This window comes from Rhinolophus sinicus, linkage group LG01, assembly GCF_036562045.2.
Source record: "Rhinolophus sinicus isolate RSC01 linkage group LG01, ASM3656204v1, whole genome shotgun sequence".
NCBI lineage: Eukaryota > Metazoa > Chordata > Mammalia > Chiroptera > Rhinolophidae > Rhinolophus > Rhinolophus sinicus.
The window spans coordinates 185,246,512-185,260,804 of record NC_133751.1 but is presented as its reverse complement, the minus strand read 5'-3'; the positions used below and the strand labels follow the sequence as shown (position 1 = coordinate 185,260,804).

At 36.0% G+C, this 14,293-nt stretch overlaps 1 protein-coding gene across 8 annotated transcripts in view; it reads right to left on the bottom strand.

Annotated features, from left to right (window-relative positions):
• PIKFYVE (phosphoinositide kinase, FYVE-type zinc finger containing) overlaps window positions 1-14,293 on the bottom strand; it is a 69,881-nt gene that overhangs the window by 54,850 nt on the left and 738 nt on the right. For 5 of the 8 annotated variants that reach the window (XM_019726947.2, XM_019726954.2, XM_019726946.2 and 2 more), the window contains exons 2-8: window positions 11,267-11,447; window positions 9,497-9,649; window positions 9,195-9,230; window positions 6,347-6,465; window positions 5,476-5,647; window positions 3,454-3,661; window positions 1,578-1,667 (exon numbers count right to left, since the gene is read on the bottom strand). In XM_019726947.2, coding sequence (XP_019582506.2) covers window positions 1,578-1,667; window positions 3,454-3,661; window positions 5,476-5,647; window positions 6,347-6,465; window positions 9,195-9,230; window positions 9,497-9,649; window positions 11,267-11,438 — 950 coding nt within the window. In that variant the 5' untranslated portion in view covers window positions 11,439-11,447. The remainder of the gene's footprint in view (window positions 1-1,577; window positions 1,668-3,453; window positions 3,662-5,475; window positions 5,648-6,346; window positions 6,466-9,194; window positions 9,231-9,496; window positions 9,650-11,266; window positions 11,448-14,293) is intronic. The other 3 variants (XM_019726949.2, XM_019726952.2, XM_019726950.2) reach the window with 2 other exon arrangements.

Genomic DNA, 14,293 nt, shown 5'->3' with positions numbered 1-14,293 from the left:
ACAGGAATACTGTAATTTGTCTCATCTTTTAAAAACGTCTCAACTCCACACGCCTATGCTGCATTTCCCTCCTTCACCGTATCAAAACTCCTCTCTCCAATTCTTCCATTCTCTCCTGAACCCCAAACAACCCATGGAAATTGCCTATCAAGGTTAGCAACATTGTTAAATCCAGTGGTCAGTTTTCACTCATCTCACTTGACATATCAGCAAGATAACTCCCCATTCCTTGAAAAACTGACATCACTTGGCTACTAAGACAACACACTCTCCTGGTTTTCCTCTCACCTTCTCAGGCTCTCCTTCTCAGGCTCCTGTTCTTAGTTCCTCTTTATTTCTCCAATCTTGGTCCTTATTTCCTCACTTTCCACAATCCTTTTGACAATCTCCAGTTTCATAGCTTTAAATACCATCCACATGATGACAACACCCAATTTTATAGCAGGTTGGTGCAAAAGTAATTGTGTTTTTTGCAATTATTTTTAACCTTTTAAACCACAATTACTTTTGCACCAACCTAATAACTCAGGAATTTGTTATTCCCTGTTTTTCTTGCTACACTCTTCTACAAAGTGCAGACGTGGCTATTCCCTCACACCCTCAAGTCTTTGCCCAAATGTCACCTTCGCAGTGAGGGCTTCACTGAGCACACTATTTAAAATTCTACTCTCCATCCCTGTTCCCTATGTTTTTTGGTGTTTTAAATTTTTGTCTATTTAATTCACTGCTTTATTCCATATACCTAGTTTGTAGGTACTTAACAATACTTGTTGAAAGAATAAGTTGAAAGTACATTAAACCATCATAATTCAGATATGTAGTTCTTGAGGTTTACAATGACATATTCACCACTTAAACTTGTAAAACGAAAGCATTTTCAGTGGGGAAGTGTGCATGTTAGTAAGAGCTAGTAAACTGAAAAAGAAGGACATGAACATGTGTAGAATGGTTATAGGCAACTATTTCAAAGAATTTAGCTAAGAAAGAAACAACTGGGGGGGGCGGCAAAAAAAAAAAGCAACAACTGAGAAAAAGGTAACTAGCGGTGAAACACAAAGGAGGGATTTTTGTTTGTTTTTAATAGGTGACTTAAGTTTGTCAATGCTGATGTTAAAGAGTCAGCAGAGAGAGAGGTGAACGATGGGGAACATCAATAGGATACCTAACAAAAAATGAGAAGGGATCAGATCCAGATGGAGAATAAACCTTGGTCAAGAGGTGTAGAGAAGGATGCACTCCAAATGTAATCAAGTTGGTGAGTGGTGTTAAGAGTGAGGAAGTCCCCTTATGTTATCTCCTGTTTGCTACATAATAGAAAGTAAGTTCATCTGCTAAGCTAGCAGAGGAAAGTATAGGTTCCAAGATCTCAAGCCAGTTGAGAACAGTGGAAAAGAGCCACTCAGATGGTGTAAGCAAAAGCTGACTAGCAAAAGGGAAATGACAGTTTCATTCAGCTTTTAAAGCTCAGAAAGTGTGTAACAATCACTCCCCTCCATTTTTATGTGTCTGTTCTTCTCATTACTCTAAAAAGAAAGAAAAACAGACACAGAATACAGTGTTTTCATTTGGCAGTTTACCTATTTCGAGCAGGAGATTTCCCAGCATCCTCTTGAACAGATACAAGTCTTGTTGAAAGAGCAGTACTTGAGGAGTCTGGATGAACCAAACTACAAACAAAAAAGAAAAATACTGAGATGACTTGGGACAGTAACAAGTAAATCCAATTTCAATGAAATGCTTTAAGATTTAAAAGCAGATTGTTTTCCTCTGCAATAATGAGATCGTGGGTCATTTTTGTTTTCTTCCTTTAATTAAGGTTGAAACAGTGTGTTTTTTTATCTTAAGTACATCAAATGCCAAAAGATTGATTAAACAGAGTTTATTAAGTATATGGAATGCCATTAAAATAATATTGGTTGGATAGATACCTATAGAACTCCTTTTCACATGATATACACAAGGTTGAAGTAATTTGGGGAGTAAATCCTGAGTTAAAATATTCTCAGTCCCTATAACCCACTGGAATAGCAATGCAGAGTCAGACAAACCTAAGTGCAAGGGCAGGCCCTACCTCTTACTAGCTGTGTGACCTTGGGGACATTACTTAATCTCTCTGAACCACACCTACATCTGTCCAAAGGAGAAAGTGGTACCTACGACAGAGATACGATGACTAAAAGAGAGTGAGCATTAACCAATTAGCAATTCCCTCTGACATCTATCCTACATCTCTCTAAGGAAGCTTTCAAACCCAGTCTGTTTTATTAAATCACATGTGCCAATTCTGGTCTCACACAACAGCGCCAGGTACAACAGAAAGGCATTACTAACTAAAGTAAGCAAGAACTGAAGAATCCATATACTTTGTTTTATTAAATGAAGAATCAACCTTTAAAATGTATAAAATACATGTAACATATAAAGAATCATGATGTCCCAAACCCCAATGCACCCAATGAGCAATTTAAAAGACTCTGAAGTACCTGTGTTCCCCTACCCAACCCCATTCCCCTCGCTTACCTCAATGAAACTACAATTTCATATTTATCAGTTTCTTCCTTTTCTTTAAGTATGCATACCATGTTTGTATCACTAGACAAACACTAGTGTGTTTTTTTCTGTATATTTTTGAACTTTATATAAATAGAATAATCACTAGAGATGAATGTGACTTTCCTTCCTACTCTACATTATGTCCCTGAGAGTTATACACATGGAATGTAGCTATAATTCATTCATTTTTTACTTCTGTTTAAATTCTTTGGTTACATACAAATTCCTCACTCCCTTAAAGGGTAATTGACATAAGAACTAATCAGAAAGATGTGAATTAAAACTCTAAGCTCTTTAACATGGCCAGAAAATATGCATAAGAAATATGCATAAGAAAATAATTTAGCTAAAGAAAACAATCAGAAACTGATGAATCTAGGATTCTAATTCAAACAATTCTGGGTAACTTCCAAGAAAAAGTTAGTAACATCCTCCACTACCAGTGAGTATAGCATATTTAGACATATGCAAAAACATGAACTGTTCCTTAGGAAGGGAAAAAAATCTATTTCATTTGTAAATATTATGAATACAAATCTTATAAGCATTCTCCTCTAAGAAGGCTACATTAGCAATTATTAATCAATAACTTATATTGCCTATTCAATAAATATTATCAAGATCATATATAGGTCATACGCTATTCTTGGTGTCAGGGATAGAACAGTGAATAAGGAAGATATAAAGTCTCTCCTCTTGTAGTGCTTACATTTTAATTAGTCAATATAATCTCTGTCCATAAACATATTCTGTGATCCTTCTGGAGGCAACTCGAAGAAAGAGGAGAAAATGGGGAATTGTTAGGAAACAATTCAAGAAGGTAAAAGTTAACTAAAAGCACTCATAGGTCACAAGACAACTAGTATCTCCCAAATATAAACTATATTTAAGTGACAGTACCTTTGCCAAGCAAAATCATCCTCTAAAAATATGTTGCGACTGGCTTTTCTACTCCCAACAGGTGTTCGGGGTTCACTTGGATCAAGTACAGACACAGAGGAAGCAGAATCTGAAAGAGCACTCAAGTCTTCCCCAATGGAATTACTGTCTGTGGAATGAGCATAACTTAAGGCTATTTTTCTACAGTATGTACAAGCTCGGAGGTCCCCTAGAAAGGGAAAAAAAAAAAAAAACTAAGTAAAAGATAATAATAACATATTACCTAACAAAACGTATTAAATCTTTGGGTTAATAGTTAATCTAATAACACGCAAATGTCTTCAAGTAAAGACTACCAAAAAACATTTTTAAAAAGTTAAATAATTTTGTTAGCTCAGTTATATACTTTTAAAACTATCATCCAACTATATAAATTACCTCAAATTTTATAACAAGAAAATATGACTCAATTGTATTAGAAAACTGATCATACTAGAAAACTAATTATACTAGAAAACTGGTTTTTCAAGATTCTAAAAGTGAAATAAGGGACACAAGATTCAAAAAAATTTAAATAAGAGTAAATAATCCAACACAAAGACAAAAAGGAAGGAGGAAAAATGTTATTTGGGTCTTCATTATGGAGCCATGAAGAGTTGCCTCCACAAGGGGGAACTGTTTTAAAAACAAACTGACAAAATGGGCTTACAGACAATATGAAATATGGGGGGTAAATTAAGGAAATTCTTGCAGTGAAAGTTAGGATGAAAATGAAATATTCTTGGAAGGACAAACAACATGGTTATTTATATTTAATACTTTTAAATGCTGTAATTTTATTCCAGTTCTGCCCAAATATAAGCTGTCATTTCTACCCTGTTTTTCTGTATCAAGTATTTGTGTGATTCTGTAACATTTTAGTGTACTAAAAAAAGAGGTAAGACAATTAAACCTTACATTTTATTTAACATTTCAAACTTAAATTTTCTACAATTAAAATTAGAAAACTGATGTGATGTGGAACAAAAGATTTCTTAAAGTCAACTGTACTGTGTTTTTGTCACAATTACGATCAAGTATAATTTATTTGTTTCATTTTATTTTTTCATTTTAAGACTACTATTATAAAGTACTGTTTTATTAAACTATGCATGTATTTTAAGCAAAATTAACATTTTGCTTAGTTTGTAATATTTTGCTATGGCAACCCTAGAAAACTAACACAAAAACCATATTAATAAGACAGGATTTTATCCTAAGAGTAATAGGAGCTCTGAAAGGGTTTTAGGCAGGGGAATACCCCCGACATGATCAAATTAGCATTTAACAATGAATACCGACTAGAGCATGAAAAATTGGAGGTAGAAAAAAACTAACGGTAAAAATATCTTTTCAAGGGTTGTAGCCATAATCCGGATAAAAGACTAATTCAGTTCTGAATTCTGTAGCAGTTTCAGTGGGAAAAAAAATAGTGAATAAGGCCAAAAGGAAAATCTGCATGATAATAAAAATAACATGAGAGAGTCTAAGAATGTTTTTTTTTTTTTTTTGTAACTTCTACCCACTTTCCGCTCCCAAATCACTGTATAAATCCAAACACCATTGTTTAGTTTTTCTCTGCTTCAATAAATAATTTAAAATTTCTGTATTGCTAGAATTTACGGAAGAATGCAAGATGCAGTTTGCTAAAGCACAGTATCATACAACTCAAGGAAGATCTGGATTTTGTAAAGTGAAACTCACATAGTAATATAAACTAGTCATCTACTCTCTCCACCTTGTCTAATACATGTTAACGTCCCTAGGATGTTTTGACAGCATCTACAATACACTCTCTTTTACTCATATATGCATATCTATCCCTGTCTAGTTATTATTCGACTATAAAGTCTTAAAAGCAATGCTGCATCCCCCTCTCCTGTGGCCTCCCATGGTTCGCATGTAAAGCCCAAAATAAAAACTGGCTTGACATCAGTCCTGTATTATAACTATTTTACAGTTATGACCTTTAACAATTTAAAAGTGTCAATAAAATGCATTTACCTGTATAGCCCATAAATTTTCCCGGGATTTCTTGGTTACAGCAACGACTGCAGAAAATCTGCCCACACAGTCGACAATGGTGTCTACGCCTAAAGGTTGTAAATTTCTCACTACAGTCATAGCACTCTTTACATTGGCTGTCTGGCATCCAGTACTGCTTTAGGTCACTATCCTGTAACAATAAAAATATGTGAAGGCTTCTTGAAAATACCAATTACTAAGTCACAATGGCAAAGGCAATGCTAGTGAAAATCCTAGAGGGTTTCCTTCGCAGAGTGACAAGCCACTTCTAAAACTAATGAAATGCAAAGGGCCAAAATGACCAAGACATTCTTGAAGAAAAAAAGTTGAAGGACTTACATTACCAGCCGTCAAGACTTATTCTAAAGCTACAATAATGTTAGAGAACCAGTTTGAGGATAGAAAAAACTGAAGCTATGGAACAGAAGAGAGCCCTGGCACACCCTCACACACATATATGGACTTAGGTCAAGGTTTACAATGCAATCAGTGAAGGATCGTTTGTCCAAAACAAAAAGGAGCTGAGTCCAACGGGACAGCCATGAAAAAAAAAGGAGGCTTGACCCTTAAATGTCACACAAATAATAAAGCTCCCTGAAGAAACCATGGAAGAATATTTACTGACCTGGGGCTAAATACTTCTTAAACAGGACATGAAAACCACTGACTATAAAGGGGAAAAAAATTGATCAATTAAAATGAAGTACCTATGTGTAAAATTACGGTGTTCGTAGCTGGAGAAAGTACTAACTGAACTTTCTTTCAAGGACATTATGCCATTTTCAGTGAATATGGCCTGAGGCTGGTATAACTGATTAATATGTAATCTTCTAAAGCCCTTACACAGTACCTGGCTTTTCCCCTCCATGATTTCCTTGAGGCGTTTTAATACTGTACTGAGGCTTCGAAGCTGAACAGCTGTACGAGGGTCATGACCTCCAAAGGTAGGTTCTGCTTTCCTTCTTGTTTCTGAGTCAGATTTGCCAAAAATAAAAAAATAAAAAGCAACCTGTTAGTGTTCTCCAGTATCTGTGCAAAACAATGTACACATGTGATGCGCAGTGCCTCTTATCGTTAGTACACATTTATGTTCTCCCAAAGAGTGGTATGAATCGAGAGTTAAAACTAGTCTTTATGAAGGTAAAAGGTTGTTGAAAGTGTTTCTTATTACCATGTAAAACACTACTTCACAAGCAAGTAAGGGTTACCTAAGACAAGCACCGTGTGAGACCACAGATGATTTTGACGCCTGGGACGGGAGGATTGGTTAAATGACCCCAAATTCATTAATGATTTCTTGGGCCCTTTGGTCCCAAGACATAATAAATATCTGCTAGAAATTTAGCAGAAGAAAAAGCAATCCCAGTGAGTTAACCTAGCCTAGTCTCTAGAGTCAAGCAGTCAGCAGCAGGGTGGAACAGTCCAGTCTGCAGACCACATATCAATGTCTCATGCAACAGAGAATCGCAAAGGAATTTATAGCCCAGTCCCCAAGGAGTCTGACAGACTTCAGCACGTCCAGGATGGTCATTTACCCACAGAGTTTCTTCCTTCAGCAATGTCCATGGAGATTAAAACTGCCAAAGAATCGCTAGAACTCCAATCCCACCTTTCCAGCTACCTCTTCATCCCTACAGCTCCAAACTGGAAGGGTCACTGACACTTAAAACAGCAATAACTGAGTCCAGTCCTAACAATAATAAAACAAGCCCAAATTCCAGCTTTGTGGTCGGAAGGGGGTGTGCCTGCCAAAGCTGTCATGTATCATTTCCTTGTTTTAGAGCAAGATTACTACTGAAGTTTCTACCTATTCCTGGCTCCAGCAGTTATAATACCTGAGGATGAAACGGACAAAAAAAATGAACTTCCCTATTCGTTTAACCTCATCAACCTAATAACCTACGGCAAAGCAAGATGGAAAATAGCCCACCTACATCTTTCTCAAACTCACTTGTTTGCTAGATTTGTTTTAGGTGTGCTTTGTTTGGGTTGCGTGGGAAAAAAAGAAAGAGGTTGGTATCTAACTATAAATTGACAAAGAACTTCCAAGATAATTTAATTACAGAAATAACGATCTAAACAGCACCTATGTTAGAAAACTATCTTTTTATGAATAGTAATGTCCTAATAGTAATGCCCTAGCAGATACCTGTGTTGTTACTGGAATAAAAATAAATGAGAATTAGAATGACCAAATTTTCTTGAGTATCACAATATAAAGCAACTCCCCATGATTTATGAATGGAAAAAAGAGACAAAGGAAGCTGTTAGAATCCTAATGGTTCTACTTCACAATTAATTGTGAAGCCCCTTGCAGTTAGCCAGTTAGGAATATAGGAGAGTATTAATAGCATCAACCATTGGAAAAGGAGGAGCAAGACTGTTCCTGAAACCAAGAGAATCAGAGATTTCAGATAAAGATGTAAGAGCCTTCAGAGAAAATCTGGTCCAGCACTCCGTCTGCCCTTAGACAAGCTATCTTAGCTGCTTCTCTTATAAAACAGATATCAGTAAATTAAATGACTTTCCTAAGGTCACAAAACTAGCAAATTGTGGAATTACGGCCTTTTAGTAGGAAAAAGAACTTGATTGGTCAAATAGTCGCAGGTTTCTGGGCCTCTCGCAGCTAAGGTCGAATCAAAGAATCAAGTGAACTTGATAAAACACAGTAAGGCATGGTGGGGGCTGCAGCAAACCAGACACTACAAGCTCCACTCAGTGATACTTAAAGTCTAATTTATCAAAACACCAAAGCAAGCTTTAGTAGGCTGTCAATGTGTAACCCCTACAAGATTAGATTAATCTTAATTCAGCACAGGATTTAGTCAGAAGAGCTCCCTCAACAAAAACAGGAGAATTGCCACGGGTCAGGTTAAAAAGCTAAGGAGAGTTCACTGAGGCTAAAAGTTAAAGTGGGGATGGTCTCTTCCTTCCATCCCTTAGAGTAAAAGGAGAGCTCCTTTCTCCCTCTCCCCCTTCCCACCTTCTGATTCTTCCTTCCAAATGGCTGACATAACCCAAGCAGAGGCCCACTGCCCTAGGAAACCTGCAGAGGTGATGCAGCCAGCTCTGTTCCAGTCCTTAGAGAGAAACCCTTCTTCTGCGTGATTTATCCTCCTCCTTCTGACCCCCCCAGAAGACGGTTCAGAACCAAGTCCCAGCTAGCAATAAAATATCCTCCTGCCACCCGCCATTACCTGCACCTGCCTATTTTTCACTTGAAGATCTCATGGGGAAAACTGTGCAGACAAGACAGGATCTGGTGTTCAGGGCCATTTGATTTCCAAGGCTGCACCCTTCCCCTCTATTCTGCCTCCTCTCACTGACTTTCTTCTATTACCTTGAGTTGGGCAAACCACAGCACTGAGTTTAACACTCTAACAAAAATAAAACATCAACAACTCACTTTATCTAGCCTCTCACTTCAGACACTGATCCCCAGCCTATACCCATCAGAAAAGCATGAAAATGAAGGAGCTGAACCTGTGTAGGAGACCAGGATGGAGAACAAACAGGCAAGAGGAGCTCAGCTTATGCAGCCACATCGACACTTTGCACCCCAACACGACAAAAGGCCAAGAGCACGGGGCAGCCGGCTGACGGAGGCGAGAGAGCTCTGCGGCCAGAAGCATGCACATCACATTTCACTAGCCATCCCAAGGACAGAGGCAGGGTTCATTCACAAAGCTGAAACTAACCTGTGTTCTCCTGGGGATGTTGCAAACTGTTCTCTGCTGAAAGCCAAGCAAGCAATTAATCAAAAAACAGTCAAGAGATCTCTGCCTGGCCTAAATTAAAGTTTAATAAAAAAATGTTTAAGAATTTCTCTTTTTTAGGTACCTACAAATTCTTTCACTACCTAGGTAATAGTTTCACTCATTCTGAAGAGTACCTGACTATTCCAAATAGCAGAAAAGTTAAATCAGTAAGTCAATACACACCCTGGGAAACAGTGACTGGAAAAATCTAAGAGAGAGAGGAATGAAGAACACTGTCTTACCTAACACTGTTGAAGATCGTCGCTGGAGCTCCTCATTAAGCTGTTTCTTATAAGGTGTAGGTGACCTCACAGATTGCACTCGTGAAGGGAGCTGAGGGCTGGTCCAACTTCCACTCAGAGACGGCTGCTCTCCCTGGACCCCTTCTGCTCTCTCTGTAGCAAAGGAAAGCTTGGCATTATTTGAAAAACTAAGACTCAGAGTTCAGCATAGAGAAGGAAATAGGTGAAAATTTTCAGGAAAGAACATAAGAACATATGCACAACATGCATCATTAAAAATGAGGGTTTGAAACATTGAAAAAAGGTAGCAAAATTACAGGCCAATAATCACATCCTTGGTATATGTGATCTTCAGTTTGTTCTACTTTGCATTGGAAATACCTTAAGCACATTAAAGAAAACAGAATGGAAACTACACATAAAGGCAGAGATTTTTTGGGAGGGTGGCGGGGGCGGTTCTGTTTTGTTTATGGACTAGATCCCTTGCACTATTAAAACAGTACCCAGTGGATAGTAGGTGATCAATAAACATTTGCTAAATAAAAATTGTTCTCTCATGATGACTAAATATAATGTAGGATACTGGAACAGAAAAAGGACAGTAGGTAAAAACTGAAGAAAGATGAGTAAAATACATGCTTGAGTTAATAATAATGTATCAATAATGGTTCACTAATTGTAATAAATGTACAATTATTATAATTATTAAAATGTACAATTACATCTTACTAACCCAGAGAGGAATGAAGAACACTGTCTTACCTAATACTGTAAGATGTTAATAATAAGAGAAACTGGGTACAGGGTATATAAGAACTCTCTATACTATCTTCTCAGTTTTTTTGTAAATCTAAAACTAATCTAAACAATAAGGTTTACTTTTTAAAAATATAAGATCATTGTCTTAAAGATGGACTAATAGTTTTTACAGAACTTGAAACATGATCACTAATAAATGTCAGTTAAAATTTCTACTGAGTTAATTAAACTACTAACCCCAAATTTCTTAAAACAAAGGGGATCACTTTCTAATCTATTTCAAATACAGCCAAATATAAAGCAAAAGTTGTAATCCATGTTTTCTTAATTTTTCTTCCAGGTGAAGAATATATTACTTAAAAAGAGCTCACTTTAAAAGTATCTTTTAACTTGCTAGTATTACATTTACACCTTATCTAAAGGGTTGAAGTCAACAACAGACCTGCTGATAATTTCCATTTTTAAAAAATACGAACCTTTTCTCCCGTGTGCTGATCCTTTTAGTTTCATTGCTTTAATTAAAATATTTTATCAAATATATGGTGATGGAAGGAGAACTGATTCTGGGTGGTAAACACACAATGTGATACATAGATGATGTATTACAGAATTGTACACTTGAAACCTGTGTTATTTTACTAACCACTGTCACCCTCAATAAATTTTAATTAAAAAAAAAAAAATCTTTTGGCCATTAACCCCTGAAAGAACAAAGTCCATTCTGTGAACTTAAGGAAATTGAAACATATAAAGAAAGGGGCAAAATGGTCACTTTAAAAAGGGTCCTCCTTTTAACATTTAGTTTCAATTCAAATCTTCAGTTACCAACAATTAATAAAATTACAGTGAAAACTCTAGCTTTCTTTTCTTAAGCAATAAACCCCAGTGACCTATAATTAAAGCTCTCTTTGTTAATAATTCACTTTTTTGCAGACACGACATTAAAACTGAACAAGAGAATTTCAGAGAATCAAAACTGTAGTTTCTCTGATCTTTAAGAATAAGTCTTACCTTTGTTAAATCGAAAGAGATTTACAAAAGAACTATATGCTGATTTAAAAGGAGGTTCGTCCTGATCAGGAGTCAAAGGTTTAAAGTGTGTGAGATGAGAAGGACTAGTAGGAGATCGAGGCAAATCATTGGCAAGGTCCGGTGTTGGGGAAGTCTTATCATCTGTGGCCATTTCATGAGTCTAAAAAAAAAAAGAATAAGCTAAAGATATGTTCCTCTGGAAGCCCAAACCTTAATTCCAAACAGCATCCCTAAATATCTGAAAATCTGACTCTGAAAATTCAGACCTGTGAAAACCAAAGAACAAACAAATCTCCAAATTAAAGCTTGAAAACTCTGAGGTCTAGATCATAAGAAAGTCTCCATCACCTAAAACTATGATTATAGAGCCAATTGAATTTTCAACATTGCTACTCAAATTACAGAACATATCAAAATTATTTTTAAAAATTGGACGTAAGGCATAAATGTGAGCAGGTAAAAAGAAAAAATGTATCTTTGCATAATTTATATATTTTTCATTTTAAGATTTTTTTTGGAAAAAGACATTCAATAGCTTTTTAAAATTATGGGGGAAACTGGTTTTACACAAGCATATAAATTCCTCACAGCTTTATTTTACTTATTTCAATTTTTTCTTTTAAAAAATGTAAAAGATAAATATTTCCAAGAAAAGAAAATGAAATAGTCATCCCTTAATGACACTTCTATATAACCTTCAAAATTACCTCAAGCTATGCCTCAACACCTTGAGAACTACCCAAATCAACAAGCTGTTCCCCATCATCTTCCTTGTAGGCAAATGAACCTGGTTTTTCTCCTTGTAAGCCTAAACTCATATAGACATTAAAATGAAGATCTTAAAGGGCATTTTTTTTTAATAACCAAAATTCATAATTCAACCAAAGCAGTAAAGGAAAACACATCACCAGATGGAGATTACAGAAAAGCACATATGTCTATTTTCTGCCATATTGATTAATACTTCAAATAAAAGACAGGAACCATGAACTATGCATCATAACTCTAGTCATCAAAGTGCTATGGTGTGTAATCTACTTTATACTTTACAAAGAGGACATTATATTCTTATAAAACTCTTTCACTTTCAAAATCACATCTACCATCTCATTTAATTTTTACAAAATCCTGGAAGGCTCACAGAATTGGTCTTACTACTTTATTTTACCTTTGAGGCACCGAATGTACACTTAACCTAAAACAACTTTCTTGAGGGTCACACAACTGGTCAGTGGTAGAGTTGTAACTAAACTCCAAGTTTCAGCCCAGAATTCTTCTTTAGAACAAAATCACTTTTGTAGCTCTTCACAGACCTCCAATCCTAGCCTATCTGAATTCTAACTACTCAAGATGTTGCCTGATTAATAATTTACTTAATAAATTAATTAAACAAAGCTGAAATGAAACCACTGACTTGAACAAAAATTTGGCAGTAAATGTTTACGGGAATGGAAGAAGGGGGGAAGGCAAAGAGGAAGAAGAGGAAGGAACAGAGGAGAGAAGAGGAAGGAGAGAGGGAAGAAAGATGTTAATCTTGTATTGGGAAGAGTAGTCGACAATCCTTCTAAAGTGTAATGACAATCCATAGTCCAGTGTAAAGAGTTAGAAAATAAGCTGGAGATTCATCAAACGTAAACTTCAAAAGGTAAAAGGGGGGGGGGGGGGAGAGCACTGTAGAGAAAGAATAACGTGATGGCAATAACCCTCAGGCCTCGGAAATCAGCCTGCATTCTACTTTGACACAAGTAACATCAGAAGCAGTTAGCAATCTGCCTAAAGAGTCTTGGCGTTACTTCTAAGGGTCACCCACCCACCTAAAACTTCTATTAGGCTATGGAGATATGAGGATAAAAATTACAATGAAAACAATCCGCAAATGTAGTCTCTGAAACATAAACGCAATTACATAGACTTAATCTTAAAAATCACATCATGACACAAGAATCCTGAAAAAAATACCTTACAACATTTTATTCTCTGGTAGCTTAATAACTGTCATATAAACTAGGACTCTTTCCTAACTGATAATTAAAAGTATTAACTTCCTCAAAAGATCTCTGGTGTATCACCAATACTTTGCCTCTTCTCATTTGAAAGTTGCAATTATATGCAGACCACTTCACACTATCTTGATGCTTAAGCCAGTCTGAAGGCTAATCAGATATTAAAATGTAAAAAATAAACCCGATCTACCAGCCAATATCAAAATTTTGGCAGATGAAAAAATCCAAATATCAGTGGAATCATTTCTAACTAGTTTCTTTTTTAAGTACTCAAAATATATTTAATAATCCAGGACAGCTGAATACTAGAAATGTTCCCATCAACAAAGATTTTTTTGTTCAATTTTTGATCAACATGCCAACAGAAACACTAAAAGAAAACCACAGCGTGATGCATATTATTCTTCCCCAAAGAAGAAAAGGCAAAGTATGCAATGGGAGGCAGCCTTAAAAACACAAGAAAAGAGAGAGAGAGAGAGAGAGAGAGAGAGAAAAGAAAGAAAAGGGGAAGTAATTTAACCTGCTCAATCTTTGTCACAACCCCAAACCCACTGAAGATTCTTTTTTGTAAAAATCCTGATAGAGTGGGAATTTTGGAGTGGCAGCAAACAAGATTCATATAAATCGGGAATTAGATTCAAATACATAAGAAATATGACAGTGCAATATACCAAACAAACAACTACCTGTACCGTCAATATCGTACCAATTTTACAACAGAGGATGCACTGAATATATGAGAATTTAACATATACACACATCAAATAAACAAAGATAATTTGCTTAATACAGAATTCCAGTATTTCTCATATTTCTTGAATGTCTTAAGAACAATAATCTCTACAATGGACATAAGATCCTTAATTCCTTAAAAATATGCATTACATTCCAGTCTCATCCTCTCGTTGGGAACATTTTAAGCAAAGGGAAAAATACTAATTGGGAAATCAAGTCTCCTTCTCAGAGACTGAAACACAGACAGAAACGGAATAGCCTCAAGTAG